Source organism: Micropterus dolomieu, linkage group LG02 (assembly GCF_021292245.1).
Source record: "Micropterus dolomieu isolate WLL.071019.BEF.003 ecotype Adirondacks linkage group LG02, ASM2129224v1, whole genome shotgun sequence".
Classification (NCBI taxonomy): Eukaryota; Metazoa; Chordata; class Actinopteri; order Centrarchiformes; family Centrarchidae; genus Micropterus; species Micropterus dolomieu.
In genome coordinates, this window is record NC_060151.1 from 8,906,294 (window position 1) to 8,926,658 (window position 20,365).

At 42.4% G+C, this 20,365-nt stretch overlaps 3 protein-coding genes and 1 long non-coding RNA gene across 5 annotated transcripts in view; 1 reads left to right on the forward strand and 3 right to left on the reverse strand.

The window, feature by feature from the left end:
• Nucleotides 1-4,121, reverse strand: part of LOC123956338 — a 30,509-nt gene extending 26,388 nt beyond the window's left edge. The window contains exon 1 of the long non-coding RNA XR_006821511.1: nt 3,683-4,121. This is a non-coding gene — a long non-coding RNA (uncharacterized LOC123956338). The remainder of the gene's footprint in view (nt 1-3,682) is intronic.
• On the forward strand, nt 265-9,256 carry sox10 (SRY-box transcription factor 10). 2 transcript variants are annotated; one of them, XM_046028450.1, is made up of 4 exons: nt 265-340; nt 3,298-4,147; nt 5,759-6,027; nt 6,183-9,256. In XM_046028450.1, exons 2-4 carry the CDS (start codon nt 3,711-3,713, stop codon nt 6,977-6,979), a joined length of 1,503 nt encoding a protein of 500 aa, XP_045884406.1. In that variant the 5' UTR covers nt 265-340; nt 3,298-3,710; the 3' UTR covers nt 6,980-9,256. The 2 variants fall into 2 exon arrangements, with proteins under 2 accessions (XP_045884406.1, XP_045884397.1); XM_046028441.1 differs by lacking the exon at nt 265-340 and adding an exon at nt 2,793-2,864.
• Nucleotides 9,257-12,442: 3,186 nt separating this feature from the next.
• polr2f (RNA polymerase II, I and III subunit F) lies at nt 12,443-15,685 on the reverse strand. The gene is made up of 5 exons (XM_046036146.1): nt 15,527-15,685; nt 15,269-15,338; nt 14,967-15,097; nt 13,123-13,194; nt 12,443-12,960 (listed from the first exon to the last, which is right to left on the reverse strand). Exons 1-5 carry the CDS (start codon nt 15,544-15,546, stop codon nt 12,870-12,872), a joined length of 384 nt encoding a protein of 127 aa, XP_045892102.1. The 5' UTR covers nt 15,547-15,685; the 3' UTR covers nt 12,443-12,869.
• Nucleotides 15,686-17,995: 2,310 nt separating this feature from the next.
• LOC123985474 (MICAL-like protein 1) overlaps nt 17,996-20,365 on the reverse strand; it is a 9,919-nt gene continuing 7,549 nt past the window's right edge. Inside the window, exons 14-16 of the mRNA XM_046073010.1 lie at nt 18,648-18,762; nt 18,516-18,562; nt 17,996-18,317 (exon numbers count right to left, since the gene is read on the reverse strand). Of these exons, the coding sequence (XP_045928966.1) occupies nt 18,193-18,317; nt 18,516-18,562; nt 18,648-18,762 (287 nt within the window). The 3' untranslated portion in view covers nt 17,996-18,192. The remainder of the gene's footprint in view (nt 18,318-18,515; nt 18,563-18,647; nt 18,763-20,365) is intronic.

Genomic DNA, 20,365 nt, shown 5'->3' on the forward strand with positions numbered 1-20,365 from the left:
CTCTCTCTCTCTATATATATATATATATATATATATATAGAGAGAGAGAGAGAGAGAGAGAGAGAGAGAGAGAGAGAGAGAGACTTCAACCAATCAGAGATCTCCAGCCTGCATCCGAGCAGTTGCGCTGTGCCTTTAAGACTTGTCCACCCCAGTATCTTTTATTTTTTTCTCTCAGCCTCATACAAGGAGCTCTTTAAGCCCCGGTACCGACACACAGAGCAGGCATTCATACTCGGGCAACGCGAGCGAGGGGGCTGGGGAGCGAGCGTCACTTTGGAAACTCGGGAACTCACGGATTCTCGTGCTAAACCGACGACCTCCTTTTCTCATTACTGAAGTAAGGCGCTTAGCATTTCCAACTCTTTCCTCTCTGCTGCTGGTGGCTGCTCTGACTGTGATTTGATTATTTCGTCTAGCCGGATTCATAGAGAAGGACCCCGATTCAGAATCTGATAATCGATAACATTTCCATGATTATTATTAACAACTCTTTCAAGATTCGTGATTTTGTACTGTGGTTCTATAATGGTCCAAATTGACCGATTTGATCTCTCTGAAAGTTTCTTGTGAACTTGAAACTTTGTGAATAGAGCTTCTAAATGTATTTTCAGACCCGGTGTTGAATGAGCCTTAAGAACAATGTGTGATGTGTGAAGTGTGATGGTCATAAACAAAGTAACCTCTGTCATGAACCTTGTAATTGCAGCCATTATTTTATCAGTGCAACAAGTGCACCTGTTTTAAATCATTTTCTGTGTCCTTGTCATTTTTTTGTTTGGACAGTCTTTCTTAACACAGAATTTAAAAATCACGCTGTTCGACTTTCTGTTCGAATAATTTAGGAGAATTGCTTAAACAGTTTCTTAACGAACGAAGAGGCGTTTTTAGAAGTTGCAAGAGATTATGAAACAACTGTAAACGAACCCCGACCCCGTACGCAGGATAAGCGGTTGACGATGGATGGATGGATGGATGTAAACGAACATTATTGACTGATTATAGATGTGTGAGACAAAGTGGCTTTATCTGGAATTTGGCGCAGATGGAAAAAAGTAGCTCTAAAAAGTTAACTCTTATAGTGCACTTAATTTAATTGCATCTTCTGATCTGTCCTATATCCACTGTTGTTTTGGAGATGTGAAGACTAGAAAACTATTGTAAAAACTAACTGAAAAAAAAACAGCTAAAAAAGTTTCCAAACAAGAAAATTAAGGGCAATTCCCTGGCAAGTCAAACAGCAATAATGAGTTCACATAACCCAAATTCATTGCGCGCAGTAAATGTGCTCATTAATGTAACAAGCATGATTTGAGGGGTTTGTCAAAAACAAGTTATTTTATACATTATCAGATAATAAATATACACAACAAATTATATTTGCTGCTGCAGATTGATGGGTATGCCCAGTGGATAGGCCATTAGTTCATTATTCGCTTGTTTGTTCCAAAATAACTAACATAGATTATAACTAATGTGGGAAGTGAAGAAAGGAAATAATCAGCATTCAGTCGATCATTGCTGTTTCCTTTTTTTTTTTCATTAGAGTAATTCAAATCAAGCAGCGTGTCGAGCAAACAGGGGAAACAACACGTGCGTAACAAGACATTTGGTGCCTTGCGCACGGTGTTTACGCATTGTGCCTCTGCAGCAGGGACGCTTTCGAGAAATGATGACAGTCAAAAAAGTAAAGTAAAGGCAAAGTTGCCTTGCAGACCAGCTGGCAGGCGAATATCACTATAAATGCGCCTCGGACAGATGGTGAAGCTTTACACTCCCCTCTACTGGAAATGAATACGATTCCTGACATGTTAATTAAAAACTGCTTTTCGGTAAATCAGCGAACAAAGCCAAATAGCCTATGCCATTTTTAAAATGATTGATTTATTAAAAAGTGTAGGCTACTTATGGTTACTTAAAAATAAAAGCAAAAGTCCAACGGAGAAATGAGAAGGCTAGAAATGCCTATATCTGATCAGAAAGACATATATAGGCTAAATGACAACATGGTGTGTGTCTGTCTTAAATATAAGGCTAAACGTTAAAAAAGTGAACCCCTTTCTCAAATATAAAGGCGAGGTGGACTGAATTAAGTGTGTAGCCCATATTAATCCAATAAACCTACACATGACACTGACTGTTACATTGTAAAGCTATTTCATAATGTCACTGGACGTGAGCTAGATCACCAGTTTTCAGGTAATACGATATCGAAGTAGAAAACAAACCAGCGGGCTGTGCGTCGCTGGTTCGCAGGAAGTTCGCTGATTTAGGACGTAAGGTTCGAGACAGGGTGTTGATTTAATACACAAAACAAGTACCCATTTCACTCCCGCCGATAGACCTGCCCCTGTTTAACAAACAGACTGTGTCTAATTCATACACGCGTACTGACACGCACGCACACGGGGTTTATATTTCCAACGCCAAGCCATGTTTATCCAAGAAGTGCAGAGTATAAATCCGAGGTCTGTGCTGCTGTGGCCTCATATCATTCCAACACTTTCTCTCCGGGGAGCTTGGAAAAACTGCAAAACCTTAAACAGTAGCATGTTGGGAGGGGAGGGGGGAGGTCCAGGCTTGCAGAGAGGCACTGCGCCATACAGGAGCTGAAACTCTCTAAATATACCTACATAGCCTGTTTTCACGTAGGCCTATCATGAAAATAACTGAACGTTATGCAGACCCACTTCTCAAACTTCCACAAAGTTTCTAAAGGACTACTACTATGGCACACCTTAACCTTTCTGATAATGCGGTTTATCCATCCATCCATCCATCCATCGTCAACCGCTTATCCTGCGCACATGGTTGCGGGGTAATGCGGTTTAGGTCTCTGTAAATAAATGCTGAATAGACACCAGGTAAACCACTGAGACTAGTTCAGCCCACCTTCATTTCTCACGGTTTTAACGAATAGGCCTATTGTACAGGCCTACTATGAGTCTTGCCTTCCTTGAAAATGTCTCCAGCAGTCATGACGTTTAAAAGAATCACCTGAGGCACCTCATATCTATATACGTGTTGCTGCTAGTGGAGTGAAAAGTGGAGACAAGGGAGGGCCCACAAGTGGACTATTTGATTGAGGAAAAAATGGGGTCAGTCTTTAGGTTTTAGGTTTTTTAAATGAAGACTTGACTTGGCCTAGTTGTAATAAAAAAACGGATAACATCACCTTCTCCGTGGAGCAGGCAATAAGCGCGCAGGAGTTAGTGAATTTTTTGTTGCTTAATGAAGCAGAGTCACTCTACTTCTGGCTTGTTTGAACTGACGATCCTCATCGCTCTCCTGTTTCAGGTTCTTGTTGTCGGATTGCAACCGTGGGACACACAGAGGAGAGAGAGAAGGGGAAGTCAGGAGGGAAGTAAGACCGGGTGAGTTTGGCGCAGACAGCTGTGTATTAGCAGGTAAACTGGGGTCCAAGGTGCGCACTGAGCCGCCTATGATACCAACAACACGGATGGAAAGAACTTTAATGTGGAACCCTCACAGAGTTTTGCAACGGAGGCTGAGAGTAGAGACAGACTGGCAGTTTATATTATAACTTAGAGGAGGCCAAAGGGACAGATCAGACCTCAGTCAGCCGACACTACGCGCTTCACTGTAGGGATAAACAGGAACAAGGACCCGACAGGTAGCTAGAGCTGAGCATTTAGGAACAGGCCTTGCACCCTCTACGCACCTGGAGGCCTGTGTGTGTGTGAAGGAAGATGTCCAGAGAAGAGCAGAGTTTATCGGAGGTTGAGCTCAGTCCCGGGATGTCGGACGACAGCCGCTCCCAGTCACCGGGTCACTCCTCCGGTGCGGCTGGCGGGGGGGACTCACCTCTCCACGGGCAGCAGCAGCCGCGGCAGCTGGCGGGTCTGGACGACAGGACGGGGGGCTGCTCGTCCGTCAAATCCGACGACGAGGACGACCGCTTTCCCGCAGGGATCCGTGACGCGGTGAGCCAGGTCCTCAACTGCTACGACTGGACCCTCGTGCCCATGCCCGTGCGCGTGAACACCGGAAGCAAGAACAAGCCGCACGTGAAGAGACCCATGAACGCCTTCATGGTGTGGGCGCAGGCGGCGCGGAGGAAACTCGCCGACCAACATCCACACCTGCACAACGCCGAGCTCAGCAAGACCCTGGGGAAGCTCTGGAGGTGAGGAGGCCACTTCATGTGGATAGTTATGCGCTGATAGGCCGCCTATTGTCAAATCACTGTATGTTCTGATGATGCTCAGACTCTCAGTACAGTAGCTGTACAATGTGTAGACAGCAGGGGTGATGGGGTATTGTAGTTGTGCAACACATTCTCATCTCTTTCAGACAGCGTGAATGTCCATGATATCATCATCAGCTTTCTAGAAACACATTTACTGAAACTACTGCTACTGCTGCTTTTTTTTTTGGGGGGGGGGGGGGGGGGGGGGGGGGGGGGGGGTTATGGGCAGATTGGACAAAGGTCAGTGTCATGGCCTATCCTATCTTCTAAGGCCTGACTTGCAAAGAAGTCAAATCAGATCAAATTAAAACAGATTCCTCATAATTCTCTCTTAATTTTCTTGTTTTTTGATTCACCACTCTGATTTGGGTTTTTTCTTCCAGTCCACTAGAAGCTGACATTATGAAACAAGGGTGGGGTAGGTTGTTGACTTGTAGATGGATTTTACAGATAAAACTGTTCAAGCACACTATATGTTATTGTGCGCACACTGACACCACTTTATTATGTTTTATAGGATCTCTTTACTATAATATTATGATAATTATGCACCACGCTTTCCCTCTAACAATTTGGTTTAAGTTATGGATTTTATTTTCTTATGAACACGGAAAAAACTGTGACCTTGTTCATGAGAAAGTGCCACTAGACAAAATTTCCTCATATGAGCTGATCTGTGGTATAATGTTTTCTGCAAAACGTGTTGGCTGTAAATGAGGTGTTCTGTGTATGAACAAGAATTTTAGGAGACATGGGTACTCTGATACTCTTAGTGTCTCACTGCCCACTTTTGGACACAGCTTACCAATTGAGAAGCATGTGAATGTATTTACTGTGAATGGGCTATGGTCACATTTTCCTGAATCCAGGCTAACATTATACACTGTTTAATTACTGGTCATGTAGTTGGAGTAAATGCCTCCGGAGGGAATCAGAGGGTGTTTTCACCACCTTTAACTCATTATGTAAAGTACAGGTCTCCCCCCATCAAATTTACAAGTTCATGATTGTCCTTGTTATTTAAATATGATTTTCATATTTTGAATTGTCCCTGCTCCTCTTACTTAATTAAATTGGTGATATTCTTGGGTCAGCCAGAGTAAAGTGAATATCAGCAAAAATCTTTTACTGTGTCTGGATGTTAACATCACTGCAGTGCTGGCAGACCATACATCCACTGTCCATTGCCTTACACAAAACACTCACTATTTGCTGACAAGAAGGTGAGAAAGGTTAAATTCATTAACCTTGTGAGGACTGAACATTAATAAGATGAAGACTTGACCTCGGACCCATGACTGGTTAATTGGGTAAGAAACACGATGAACAGGGAGGCTGAGAAAGATCTGGGGGTTCCACTGACATCAGTAGTAATAAGGAGCTCCGTTTCATAGGAAAAGCTACCAAACTTTCTATACACTTTATGCATCATATATATACCTCATTTTAAAAAATGACGGTGTGGCCTAATTCTGAATCAGTGCTGAGACTTCTCTTCTTAATACCTTAAACAAACCTATCTACCACCATATTTTCTTTTAATCCAAGGCTTCTCAATGAGAGCGACAAGCGACCCTTCATTGAGGAGGCAGAGAGGCTGAGGAAGCAGCACAAAAAGGACTATCCAGACTATAAATATCAGCCACGACGCCGCAAGAATGGAAAGCCTGGTTCTGGGTCAGGAAGTGAGGCTGATGGACACTCGGAGGGTGAGGTCAGCCACAGCCAATCCCACTACAAGGGGCTCCACCTGGAAGTGGTCCACAGTGGGGGAGCTCGGTCCCCTCTGGCAGATGGTCACCACCCTCACGCTGCAGGTGGGCTGTTGGCTCCTTCCCATTATCCTACTGATGCCGTCCCTGTCACACTGTTAGATTACCCTGGATACAAATTGATGGATTGTTGATTATAGAGATTGTTTGAGTCTGTCACGAAATCTTCTGTAACTCCATGTTTTCTCGTGTCTTTACAGGTCAGAGTAACAGTCCTCCCACACCTCCCACCACTCCCAAGACCGAGCCTCAGTCTGGGAAGGCAGGGGATGGAAAACGGGAGGGTGCTGCAAATGGTGGCTCACGTAGCGCAATGGGAGCAGAGGGAAGCTTAGGTGCTCAGGGATCTGGGAAACCTCACATCGACTTTGGTAATGTGGACATTGGTGAGATTAGCCACGAGGTGATGGCCAACATGGAGCCTTTTGATGTTAATGAGTTTGACCAGTACCTTCCCCCCAATGGACACCCGGGGGTTGGGCAAATTGCTGGGGCAGGAGCAGCTGCAACAGCCTCTCCAGCCTCGCCGTACACCTACGGCATCTCCTCAGCTCTGGCAGCGGCCAGTGGACACTCAGCAGCCTGGCTCTCCAAGCAGCAGCAGCAGCAGCTGCAGCAGCATCACAGCTCCCCTCTGGGCTCAGATCCCTCCAAGGCCCAGATCAAGAGCGAGGCCGGAGGTGCTGGGGCTCACTTCGCAGAGGCAGCCTCAGGAGGTTCCCATGTCACCTACACCTCCCTCAGCCTTCCTCACTACAGTTCTGCCTTTCCCTCATTGGCCTCCAGGGCCCAGTTTGCTGAATATGCTGACCACCAGGCCTCAGGGTCATACTACGCCCACTCCAGCCAGGCCTCTGGGTTGTACTCTGCCTTCTCTTACATGGGGCCCTCACAGAGGCCCCTGTACACTGCCATCACTGACCCAGCCAGCGTACCGCAGTCACACAGCCCCACGCATTGGGACCAGCCCGTCTACACAACACTGTCGCGGCCATGACAGACAACGAGACCAGAGGGCACTGGTGCAGGTTCAGCCCCCATGTCAGACCCAAGGAGCAGCAGCAACAACAACAGCAGTATTGGTGGTATCGGCAGGGAAAGTGGTCTGGGCTGGGGGGATTGGGCAGGCACTTGGGGAGTCGGCTGGGGAGGCAGCGGGGGAGAAACCCCATTCTGCTCTTGCCTAGAGGCAGAAATGCCACATAGCTCAAAGATGAGCTTGTAGCATGGTGCTTTTGAAGCATGGGTGATTATCTGGGGCACAGAGCATAGTAATCAGAGAATTACTTTGGTGGCGCAGAGGTAAAACACCCACCCACCACCACCACCACCACCACCGCAGAGTTCCAGGTTAGATGCCTCTGGAGCTCCACACCACACAATTGGCTGTGTTCATAAGTGAGAAAACACCAAGTCCCTGTCAGTTTGGTGACTCCATGTGTAACAGAAGACGCACGTTGAAGTCCACACCCCTCTCCCACTGGCCACAATGGGTCAGTAGCAACAGGGACCATTGTACACACTGAGAATTTGAAAGATCTGAAGGTTGTGACTGAGAGGGAGCCAAATCCATTCTATATGAAATGGAATGATTTTTTTGTTTTGTACCTGAAGAATGGAGTGCTAAACTGTTTGGCTGTGGCCCATTCACTTCTCAGGCAAGACTGACCTTTTTTATCAAACAGATTTTGTTGGTTTTTTTTGCTTTTGGAAAACAATACAACAAATACTAATAATATTCTGATGGTTTCTGAGGCACATTTGTCCCTATTTAATTCAAATGATTATGTGTTCACTTAAAATGCCTTTTCTACACACAACAGATCTGCATGGAAGAAAAATGCCATACAACCATGTTGAGGTTTTGCTAAATGTGTATTTCGTTGCAATTTTCATGATGACTGACTATTATCTGGATAGTTTATACTATGTACTTGACAATGACAAATGTATGTATATTGATGCATTCAGATTTGAGATATTTGTTAGAACAACCAAAGTTTTGAGACCAAAACTTATAAAGAAGAAACTGATTTTACAGATGTTTCGCCCAACATGACACTCAAAACTACCTTATATTTTGTAGCTACTTAGTTTTCTCTTATAAATACAGACAATAGACAGATAAAGACAATTGTATTGATACATGGATAATACATTTTGTCATGGTATACATAATAGAAGCATTTTCATTGTTTTAACAAGTGACTTTATTAATGTTGTCAAATGCTTTTTGCCATTATTATCTCCACTGGAAGTCTGCACCACTGCCTTTTCTTTTCCTTTGTGTGTCATTCAAAATGTGTATATAGAACAATATTCAGTGTGAAATGTCAGATCTTTTGATTGTAGCTTTACAAAAAAGCATTTCTCAGACAGTCTCAAGGTGAGATATGCCAATGCTGAGAAACAATTGCCTGATATTGAGTAAGTAAATCTTCCAGAAGATAATATGTTCTAACACAGCCTAATATTACATATTTATGCCTTGTCCTTAATCATACCTTCATGCACGAGGAGCGTGCATGAAACAACTGGTATTTTATGTTGAATCTTCTTTAATTTGTTTGTGTCTTTCCCACTTTTTTGACTATTAGTTAATCTGTAATTAGTTTCAAGTCTCACTCTCATTTCTCATCTCTCTTTGGACTTTATGGTTCACTGTGTCACATGTATTTTCTGTTCCTCATCCCTTAACAGAATTTTGAGTATCTTATGCCTGTTCCTTATGGGTTACATGCAATATGTTTGGAATTCCCATTACAGTTGCCATCTGGAAAATTGACAAAAAAGTAAAAATAATTTAATTTGCTTTGTTTAAAAACAAATAAAAATACTTTATTCAAATGTTTTTCATCACTACTGGACACAGATGCTCACCCTATGCATGCAGCACTGCTTTTGTTTTAATTCATTTGAAGCTTAAAGCCCATTTGTATTTAAACACTGACCTCCAGCACAAGATGCAGAGTTCATATTACATCCTTTTTGCTATATGTGAAATATCTGTAATATTGCTATGAATTTTACATTTCTTATTTAAATTTGTGTTATGTTTGTGTGTGCTGTTATTTGTTTCTCTCCTTTATGAAGAAAATGTTTGACTGTTACTGCCATTTTAGTATTTCACATTTCCCATTCTTGCATAACTGCTGCCAGCACAGCGACACAACTTCAAAATAACAGCAGGAGCAAAAACCTAAACATGCAATGATGACTAACTGTCTTTTACTCTCACTTGAAATAAAGCTCTATAATCTCTGCTTTAAAAAAAGTCCGCCTCTTTAACCATTTTTTCAATGGAATAATGGAAATAATAAATAATCCATCTCAGACTGAACAATAACCACAGAATATTTAAAAAAACAAAAAACATCCTATTTTCAAGCACGTCTTGACGGCATCATGACTCAACCACTGCACACATTCTCGGCATAATCTGTTCAGCTAATGGATAATTCACTTTGCTAGCTGGGACTCACAGCCAAACCTATCTACAACCGACCATTGGTAGAGAGGTAAGCTGAATATTTGTGATGGTGCCTCGTATGTGCATGCAGTATATGAGACTGTGGGGATCATGTGTTAAATTATGATAGTTATAGACGTGCCATCAGATCCTCATTTGTGTGCTGTAGGTTGTAGCCGATTACTGCAACTGAACGTTTCCTTGAACTTGAACTAATCCAGTCCCAGATGGGGGTATGATTGGTTATGCATGCCTATATGCATATTTCAACTTTGTTATGGTGTACATGTATGTGTGTGTCTTTCTGTGTGTAGTGGGTTAAGCCTGACTCCTAATTCCCTCTCTTTAATCGGCTGTGTGATACTTAGGAAAGACAAAGAGGGCCATTGAAGGGGAGCTAGGGGAGGAGGGAAACAGGGCAATGAGGGAGCCTTACCCATAACTGCCTGGCCTGTAGCTTCACCGGGATACAAAGGGACTCTCATACTCTCTCAGCACATAGACCCTGCAACCTCCGCTACCCACCCTCCTCCTCTCATCCCTAACACTCAACCCATCCACTGAAAAAAACCCTCTCTTTTCAGGTTGACGGTGTAATGGGATTAAAACATTCCAAAGGTTAACCAGAAAGATGTAGGAAGAGTTATTTATCTGTTGATTTTTTTTAGCACCAAACTGTCAAAGCAGATGTCAGCAAAGAGCAGAAGGTCCAAGAACAGGTAGGAGTGACATGTGCTGCTGCTCTTTTGTGCAAGGAGGAATAGGAGGAGCACTGCCAGAGCGCTACAAAATGACCTCCAGTGGGCTACTGGTGTACATGTCTCTGACCAAACTGCCAGGCTCCATGAGGGTGGCATGAGGACCCGACGTCCTCTAGTGGGAGTGGATCGCCAGGGAACACCAGAATTGGCAGGTCCACAATTGGTGCCCCGTTCTCTGAACAGATGAGAGCAGATTCACACTGAGCACAGGGTTAACGTTACGCTGCCTGCAACATCATCCAGCATGACCGGTTTGGAGGTGGGTCAGGGTAGGCATTTCTTTGGAGGGTGCAAGCCAACGATACCCTGACTGCTGTTAGGTATCCTCAGAACCATTGTCAGACCTTTCGCAGGTGGTGTGGGTCCTGGGTTCCTCCTGGTGCAGGACAATGCCCAGCCTCATGTGGCCAGAGTGTGTAGGCAATTCCTGGATGATGAAGGCATTAATGCCATTGACTGGCCCTCATGTTCCCCAGACCTGAATCCAACTGAGAACCTCTGGGACGTTATGTATCATGCATTCAACGCTGCCAAGTAGCGCCATAGACTGTCCAGGAGCTCACTGATGTACTGACCCAGGTTTGGGATCCCAGGACACCATCCGCCATCTCATCAGAAGTATGCACAGACTTTGCCTGGAGTGCATATACACATTACTGAGTAACATTATGAGTTGCCGTGAAGAAAGTCACGCAAGTTGGATCAGCCAGTGATTTCATTTTTTTTTACTTTTTGCAGTGTAGGTTCCGATTGACCTCAATGATGAGAGACTGAGTAAACACAAGAAGTCCATGAAAGTGGCACAAAACTCTGAAACACTGAAAACATTAACATGGGGTATATATAACCCATAACAAAGGGTTTACATTGATTAGAATAAAAGCCCAACTTATGCATTAAAATGCGACCCAGTTGGTAAAACTTATCAGAGACACAATGAGATTGTTCTGGTTCTGTGACAGAAGATCTGAAGAATTCAAGTTACACACTGACTGAATTAACATCATTCGTCATCCCTTATTTCCAATTATCTAAACCCAGTAAACAAATGCAAGGAATGACATACTATTTAGACCAGGTGCCGTGTAGTCACAGGGATATAATTGTTGTTTTGTCATCAGAGCACAACAGATGAAAGACAAACAGCGGGAGAAGGACAGATCACACACTGTATGATCACTGTTGTCTTCAAAACTGGGTGAACAAGAGGAGGTCAGTAAATCTAAAAAGGAAAGAGATAAGAGAACCACAAAGGCAGACATGTGTGGGACAGATCGACAGAACAGAGAAATAAATAACAACAGATAAGAAAAGAAGACAAGCAAATGAAGTAGAAGAGTGTAATGAGCAAAAGAATAAGTCAGAAGATGTTAGTTCCACCCACGGCAGGATGACCTGATGTTGGCCTCACTGTGGCTTTGGCTGGTGAGTATCACATGGGCAGCCCACTCCGCCCCATGAAAGGACTGCAGCGTCACCCCGAGGCGGTGTCTCCTCTGATCAACAGACCCGCAGATGAAAGCAGTTTTTCAGAAATTAACAACATGACTGTGGCTACACACAATTATAGACCAGCAAAAACTGGCTTCTCCCTGATGACATTTAAATGTTTGAGAGATAAATGAAATTACAAAACACACGTACACACGCTTGGCTTTACTTTCACTACGAGAAAACGTATTTGTGTCTTGGCTGTTTTGTTCCTCAGTTGCATTTTTATCATCAGGTGGAATGTCTTTCTGTACATGTACACCCGTTGAACATATAAGCCACCTGTCTATCTACCAGAGGCTAGAGTATCATCACACATCTTCATCTACAGCAAAGCCATTTATCCTCTCATTCTCATTAACTTTCAGCCCCTTCCATCTTCCAGTATGCACTGGGCCTCTTTCTGCCCAGCCAACAACCCACTTTTGTTAACAATACAGTGACTGTTTGGCTGCTTTGTGCGTGTGCGTATGTGTTTGTATGTGGGGAAAAGGGGGAGATGCGGAGAGGATCATGACAGTTACAACACTTTTCCATCAATTGCAGCAGAAACCTGCATCATCTCTTTAAGCTCCTGAACATTAAGCCAGATGAGAATCTGTCAGGCTTCCACACTAGTTATCAACGACAGGGTGGAAATGACACAATTCTAAACACAGCTTATAAAGTTCAGCTTTTGTTCAAACTGTCAGAAATCAGTATTCACTGTTATTATAAGTGTTGTATGAATGAGACATGGTAATTTCTACAAGAGTTTATTCATAACAATAAAACAGTTCTTTTACACTAATCACCTCCCTCCTTCAAAACAACAAATAGAATAATTACAACACAGGATTGTTTTGTAAAAAGTGAATGTTTGACTGAAGTTATATTTCCCCCTTGTGGCTCCAAGTTATAATGCAGCTGTTAAAACAAAAAAAACATTCTAATTTTGAATTTAACTGCACCGCACGCAACCACACAGCAAGACTGATCGCGTAACAAGTCAGATCACAAGATTTTAAACCTGCAAGCAACAGACCGTCTTCATTTGAATGAGTCCTCTAGTGTCTGTTCAGTACATTTCATGTATCCATTTTTCATCTACTCACAAAGTCACCTGATGTGATGGATATATGTGGAACAGTACATATTGTTTTGTCAGTGCGGACTGGATACATTGATTAATCAGTAATGATGAGCTCATCGCAGCCCCAGTCCTCATAACTCCCGTCAGGAAGGTATCTGCGGATGATGATGGGGATCTTTCTGCTCCTGTTGGTGGGCACAAACAAAATACACGGTAAGACACTGGGAAGTACGGACAAACTCTACATAACAGAATTTTGACCTACTCAGAAAACAAAGTAAAGACGCGGACATGATATAATTTTATAAAGCATTACTGATTATTCAGTCTATACACTTATTACTTACTTAAGCTCTTTCATAGCTATTTGCAAGGGGTCTGTTTCTCCCTCCAGCTCCACCATGACTGGAGCGCACATCCTGTTGGAAACAAGTCAGCAGACAGACAGGTACAGTGAATGCTGTATTACAGTCAATATGTAAGTGGCAGAGTCAAACTAATAATGCTGCCTTCAAACCATCCTACAATATATTTAGGGCTGGGTAAGGCCCCAATAAGAATGCAGTTTTTGCAGTGAGAGGAGCCTTTTTTAAATTGTTTTCTATTGGCAATGAGCGTTCTGTGGACTGTTTATGCACCCTGGGCCCCTCAGGTTTTGGGCGCCTGCTGCGCATTGCGTTTTCAAAGGAGCGCTCTGAGTGCACAAATGAAGAAAAATTCAACTCTGAGCAGAAAAACGCCCGACATATTTCGCATTTTTTTCCATTGTCCAATCAAATGAATGGAGAGACGGGCCCTCAGTTGTGGTGACGGAAGTTTACAGCTGCTTGGATTGTCCAGAGACTGCAACAAACTGTCCCTGAGTCATCCTAAAATAAGCCTTGAACCGACCATCATTATGACGAAGCTCCTGGACCAGCTGGTGGTACTACCAGCAATGTCTCCTCTTTCTGAGGGTCTCATGTACCCACACGGATCTCTGTTTCCCTGTCTCCTGCGTGTTTGTACACCTCTCACCCTCAAACAATGCCAGAGGAGGCGCCACCCGTTTGTCTATTTTTTAAAGCAGATGATTTTAGCAACAAAAGCCACAGACCTGTGAGTTGTGATCAAGTTTCTGCTGTTATTACTTAGCAGCAAACCGAAGATTTCAGTTAACTGGTGCTATAATCTTTGAATAGACTGACATGACAGCTGATTTGTTAGTTGCATAGCAACATAAGAAAAACACAACACACTGCTCTTTTCTAAATTCAACCCAAAAAAGGCAGCGCTCTGCGCCTCGCAGTTTTAGACCTGCAAAGCACTTTCTATTGACTAGTACTACTTAAGACAAATCATGTGCTCGATCCTGACATGCCCCTACAACAGACAAAAGTTGTTGTCAAGGTGCTGCTTTACAAACAAAGTCTGACTGATTCATGTTGTATTTGTGTGGTGCTTCTGCTCATACTAGTCATCTGACAGAGGGGAACCTCATTGCTCAGATTCTTTCCTTCCAATTTAATCTGGATTTAAATATCTCAATATTAATATTCATCTATATAACATGGCAACACTTTAGAGGTAATTATCAGTCTCTGTCCTTGCAAAGAAATTAACACAGAAGACATTTTTAAGAAGTAGTAATTGAATATGGTGAACAGGAGGGCGGGCGGTTCTCTCCGGGTGCTCCGGCTTCCTCCCACTGTCCAAAGACATGCGGACTAGGTAAATTGGTGACCCTAAATTGCCCTTAGGTGTGAGCGTGAGTGGCTGTTTGTCTATGTGTGGCCCTACGATGGACTGGCGACCTGTCCAGGGTGTACCCCGCCTTTCACCCGATGTCAGCTCCAGCCCCACATGACCCTGTATCCAGGATAAGCGGTTGACGATGAATGAAAAGGAGGGCACATCAATAACTCACTTCACTCAGGTGTATTTAAACTGGTATTTACAATTTCCAAACATTAGTTGGTTCAAAATAGAAGCAAATAAATTACAGACACATATACAGCCTTTTACAAAACACAAACACTTTTAAACACAAATTAACTTTTAAACTATCAGCGTTGTGGTTCCTAGGTTTCTGTCCTCACACAGCATTTCCACCTCCATGACACACTGAATACAGTGAAAGAGTGTGTTGTCAAAAGGTCAGAGGTCAGATCTGAAACCAGGACACTGTGGTCACACATATGACAACACTCACGCTATCTGGAGAGCTCGGGTCCCAAGCACTCTGGCTCTCTCATATTTGGTCATATACGGTGTTGTGATCCTCTTCTGGTTGGCCTGCTGCCCCTCTCCTGCAGGCAGGATCTGCACGTTCTCCTGGTCCTCCTGCGCAAGAGAGCAACACCAACAGGTTTGGACTCATTGAGACGAACTTACATTAACACAGAGCAGCAGTGGAGCCGGCTAGTAAATGGTTTTAATAATTATACACAGTCTGAATGCCTGTTCTGTCCAGTTAGAAAAGCCAATTATATAACAATTAAACGGCGAACTTACATCTTCCGCGTTTTCCAGGTCATCTAATCCCTCATCCTCCTCGGCATCATCAAAGTCTCCGTCGTCGAAGCTGCAAATTTTAAAAATATAGTTATGGTAAAGACTACAGACCCAGAATATTTGGATAATGGCCAGTCCTGATAGCTAACAAGCTAAACGTTAGTAGCTGTAAGGTTAACTGTAGCCCACGTTGTGTTGTTATAGTAACGTCAATATGCAGCTTAATGCAGCGTGTTAAAGCTGTGTGTCGTTACTTACTTGTCTTCGTTGTCGGACATGTTTTATTGCGAAGCGCGTCTATGTGAATAGTGGATATTAAAAATGCTCAGAGACTCTATTTGTTGTCAACATGAACATGTACCCACATGAACGTTCACAACGTTCAACTTCCGGTTACTTGGTGCGTTGGAAAATATTCCGGATGCTCAAGAGGAACCTTTGTCGTTTGTTCCGGCTGTCTTACGTGTTTACAAAAGTTAAACCCAGTATGCTTTGATCTAATGTAATGAAATAAAGCCATTTTGGTACGGGTCAAATTGTGTGTATCTGTTTCATTTGGGGTAACGTTAGTTATTAGCTCTTGGCTCACCTTTACCTTCGTAGTGCCTCTATACAAATTTGTTAAAAATATTTAACACACTTCAGGCATTTGATTGGCAAAGGGCAAAAAAGCAGGAAAATATACTGAGACCAACCGACACCCCGATTAAACTGGCGGCGGCTCTAACATGGAAAGTAAAGCAGGATCCATGACAATAAGTTATTTAATGGATGTGTTGCAGTGGGAAAGACAAGGGTCTAATCCACTGCTCCATCGCAACCTCTCTATAATAATTATTATTTTGTATTAATTTTTTCCAAACTTCAACAGCTAAATGTGCAACATGAAACATGAAATAATTGAGTCTATAACTAAATAATGTAACTACTAACTTTGAAATTAGTTCAGTTGAAGTTAATAGATGATTTTTAATGAACAAGAGACAGCAGCAAATGTTGTTGCCTGTTTAAGACCTGGTGGCCTGACTGTTAAAGAAACACTCATATTCTTCAGGAAACTCAAACAGCTGATCAGTCTGTTGATAAACTGTAGGAAAAAGTTTGACATGTCAGCTCTGGCAGCGGGCGGGCGTGTGCGTGAGACGAGAACGACCGCGACAGTTTAACAGGATCGCGCCAGTCACACAGAAGCCGTTGTCATGGTTACCTCGCGGAGCACTTGTTTGCCTGTCTGTTGATAAGGAGCGCGGAGCGACCCCTGTGAAAAGGCCTTATATAGCCTAAACCTTGTCACAACCATTCAGAAGAACTTAATTAATAACGTACCAAAACCTTTAACATAAGGACGACTTAAAAAGCAACCATTCACACAGCAAAGTGTATATTTAGGCTACATGAGTGATCAATAGACAAGTCAAAGTAAAGATTAGACATAGCCTCTAACAAGCAATAATCAAAACATTCCCAATTAATCTGATCCTTATTGTCAACTCAGTGTTGGGCAAGTTCCTCAAATAATATTACCTACTAGTTACATAGCATAGGCTATAGACCTACTCCTTAAAAAAGTAATATTAGCTACTCCACTTAGGCCCACTGTTGGGTGATAGCCTATTATAACGCCACTCTCTCCCGATGAGTCCAAGCATCACTGGCAGCAGCGGCAGGAGTTTCTCTCGGAGTTTCACGTTGCTGTGTTGCTTTAGCTGATGCTTCAATTAGCCTAAGTATAAATGTAAAACTGTTGGCGGTTGAAGACTTTTTGCTGGTCACACAAAGTTTACAACAGACGACAATGTTCTTTGCATCTTAGACTGTGACACAGTAATGGCAATAACTGCCAACAGCTATCGAAAATACCTCTCTCCCTGTTCTCCAGCTGTCCTTTAGCTTCTTGGCTGTTTAACAGCTGACTTCAACAACATAAGGTCCGGTGCCGCTGAGCTGCTGCGCGGTCGCGCATTCACGTCAGGGATGGTGCGTTGAGTAGCGCACCGTTACTTGGATTAGTAACTGTAATGATACAACTATTTTCGAAATAGTAATCCGTTACATTACTCTTTACTGGGAAAAGTAATTTTGCAGTAGGCCTATTACTGCCCAACACGTTACGTACCACTGATGCGCGAGCGCGCCTGTGGTATACACTGCACAGGTGTGGAAATGGCAGCTGAGCGTAAACGAACATCCTTGATACTTTACACACGTCAACCTAGATCCTTTCCATTTCACTAGGCCAGGTCCTGTAGCCGCCCCCCCCTTCTTTTTTTTATTTTTTTATTTTTTTATTACAGATCTGCATGATTCACCTGCATCACATTTTCAGGTCGGAAAATCCGAAAAATAATTCGGAAAAATCACATCCCTGACACTTGCACGGTTGTAAAATGTGCTGAGATTTAAACCATCAGGAATGTGTTATTGTCATTTCTCCACAACTTGAAAATGTTCCTGTCTGGGTCGATTCCACATAAAGGGAGATTATACAGCCAGGATAAAGTTATTGCATCACAAAGCTGAATCACCTTTTCAGCTCATGGAGAATTTCAAAGCCCTACTCTCCAGGTTTTGTTTAAAACTAATAATTAGAGAACCAATAAAACAGATCATGTAAATAACATCTCCTCTGGTAAAGCTTGTTTTTCCACCATAGAAGATAACTTCTCAAGAAACTAAAATGTATTAACATATAACATTTCAATTCTTCCCATAGACAAAACATAAACATTTCCAAATAAATATTTATTGCATACTTCAATGAATACAAGTATGTAATAAAATAAAAAGAAACATAAATATAACAATAAAATGAACAAACTGTTTCATATTATGATCCTCTTCCACTTTTCCACAACAGTTTCATTATCTTTATCATGTCAAAGTATACATGAATTTGTTGTCAGAGTTTCTGCAGTCATGATACTTCAGCTCTTTTTGTCCTTGGAGTCTTTGGTGCCCTCTGCTTTATGGTTCAGCATCTTAAATACCTTTGTGGGATTGAACTTTCCTTTTGACTTCTTTAGCTCTTTTAGTCCCTCTTTCTGGAACTCTGAGGAGATATATGTAGATATACACGTTTTTGTAAGCAAGCATTAGTGTTTTTTAGAGCATTAATGTGTTTCAGAGAATCCAAGGCTAATATTGCTCTGCTTTCTGCACCACAGAAAAGAACAAGATGTGGACAGCAGATGGCACACAACAGTATGTAAAAGGTTATTTTAAGTGGGGCATTTTGAAATTTTCTCACCTTTGTTCTTCATCATGGATTCCAAAAGTATATCTTCTTCTCTTTCCCTAATCAGAGAAACACAGTTGCACTTGTAATTTTCAACATGAAATCTATGGATGTGAAAGCCACGTGTTTTTATTTTTTGTGCACCTCTGCCTGTCCTGGTCCAAGCTGCTGATGATCTGGTTCCTTTGTTCGATGATGGTGACCAGCTCTTTCATCAGCTGCTGCTCTCGACCTCGATCCTCTGAACTCCAGTCACTCTCTGAATGTGAAGACGACAGTGTGTGTAACGTTAAACAAAGCAGAGCACTGCAAATCACTCCTTTGTACTGCATCACCTTCACCACATTCAGGAAACTGTGTCTGTGAGGTTTCTGATTTATTTGTTGCTCCCTTTTATACACAAAGGCAGTTTCTGGTCAGAAGACAAAACTTCACAGAACAATTTAAAACCCAGGAACAATTTGCTTTTAGAAGAATCCTTATTCGTCTCTGTGTCTTATGTTAAGAACCAATTTGTATCTTTCCACAAGAATATCATATATAGTGTGTTTGTGATTTTAAACGATAAGCTCTTCATACCCACATCAGAAAAGTGGTATGTTTAGGATTGATTGTAAAAATGTTGCGCATATTGATTATATAATTATATAGGCCTCTGGTTTAAGGATTGATTGCTGAATCATTCCAGAGTTTCCCCCCAGTGATGCCCCTGGTATTTGAGATAAATAATTGTTATTATTGTTACATATGCAAGCTACAAAAAGGGACAAAGTGATGCACACAGTACCACACTGACCGGGTTTAATAAGGAGACGTCTGAGCTCGTACTCCACATCTGCCTGTCTTTCCTCTAATCTCTGCTGCTTTGTCCTGGGGCAAAGGCACAACACAAAATGCGTGTAAAATTCAAAAAACCACCCATCGCAACGCTCACATAACCTTTTTGCTGTAGCGTAAACTGCAATCTGAAATGAAAAATGAACGGCACATATAAGCAAACATCTTCTCACTTATCTACTTACAGATAAACCAGCTCTGTATCTCTGCACACCAGAACGTGTCTCTCATGGATAAGAGAGAACCACTCCATTAGCATTTTTTCCTCCTCTTTATCTGAAATAAAAAGGAGCGGCCAGAGATATAAACACTATTACCCGGTTAGTATTTACACACACTGAATTGTGCAACAGTGATTTGGTCTAGAACCAGTAGAAACTATTTGGGGAACCATTCTTGCAGTCTCTCAGATTCTTCTCCAACTCGACTCCTCTTTGTTCCAGTGCCTCCAAATGTCTATCCAGTTCTCCCATCTCCGCCTGCAGGTCTTCTTTAGAAACATTCTGGTCCGCCTGCACCTGTCAAGCAACACAGAAGTCATAAAACTCAGTAATATCTCACTCACAAAGATGCTATGCATGATTTCTGCAAAACTAAGGATGAATCTACACCTGAACAATTTACATGTACTCCCTGATGACTGAACCTTGTAATGAGGGCTAAAAGAATCACTGCGTTTCAAACGTATCAAGTTAATAATGCATCAAATCCTTCTATTAAGGATAAAGATGATAACGGCAAATATAAAAGTCCAGTTTTTTTGGGCCAGCAATGTGTCAATATGCCATTAGTATAAACATTTATTGACTTATTTTATTGCTAGTTTCCTTTTGAGTCATTACCTTCCTCTTGATGAGTGGGAAGCCATGTCCAGGAGCAGGTGCCCGTCTAGATGGGAGGGACTGGAAAGTTTTTGATTTGGGCATTGCAGGGTTTCTATCAAAAGGATTTTCTTTGCAGGTTATCTAAAAATAAAAAGAACATTTAAAATTGTAGGATAATTTGAACACACACACACACACACA

Bases quoted from the DNA above. Each gene is read 5' to 3' on its own strand.
- sox10 (XM_046028450.1), top strand. From the start codon at position 3,711: ATGTCCAGAGAAGAGCAGAGTTTATCGGAGGTTGAGCTCAGTCCCGGG. The intron at 4,148-5,758 runs GTGAGGAGGCCA...TTTTAATCCAAG, and splicing joins ACCCTGGGGAAGCTCTGGAG to GCTTCTCAATGAGAGCGACA. The intron at 6,028-6,182 runs GTGGGCTGTTGG...GTGTCTTTACAG, and splicing joins TCACCACCCTCACGCTGCAG to GTCAGAGTAACAGTCCTCCC.
- polr2f (XM_046036146.1), bottom strand. From the start codon at position 15,546: ATGTCCGACAACGAAGACAA. The intron at 15,339-15,526 runs GTAAGTAACGAC...TAAAATTTGCAG, and splicing joins ATGTCCGACAACGAAGACAA to CTTCGACGACGGAGACTTTG. The intron at 13,195-14,966 runs GTGAGTGTTGTC...TGTTTCCAACAG, and splicing joins ACCCGAGCTCTCCAGATAGC to GATGTGCGCTCCAGTCATGG.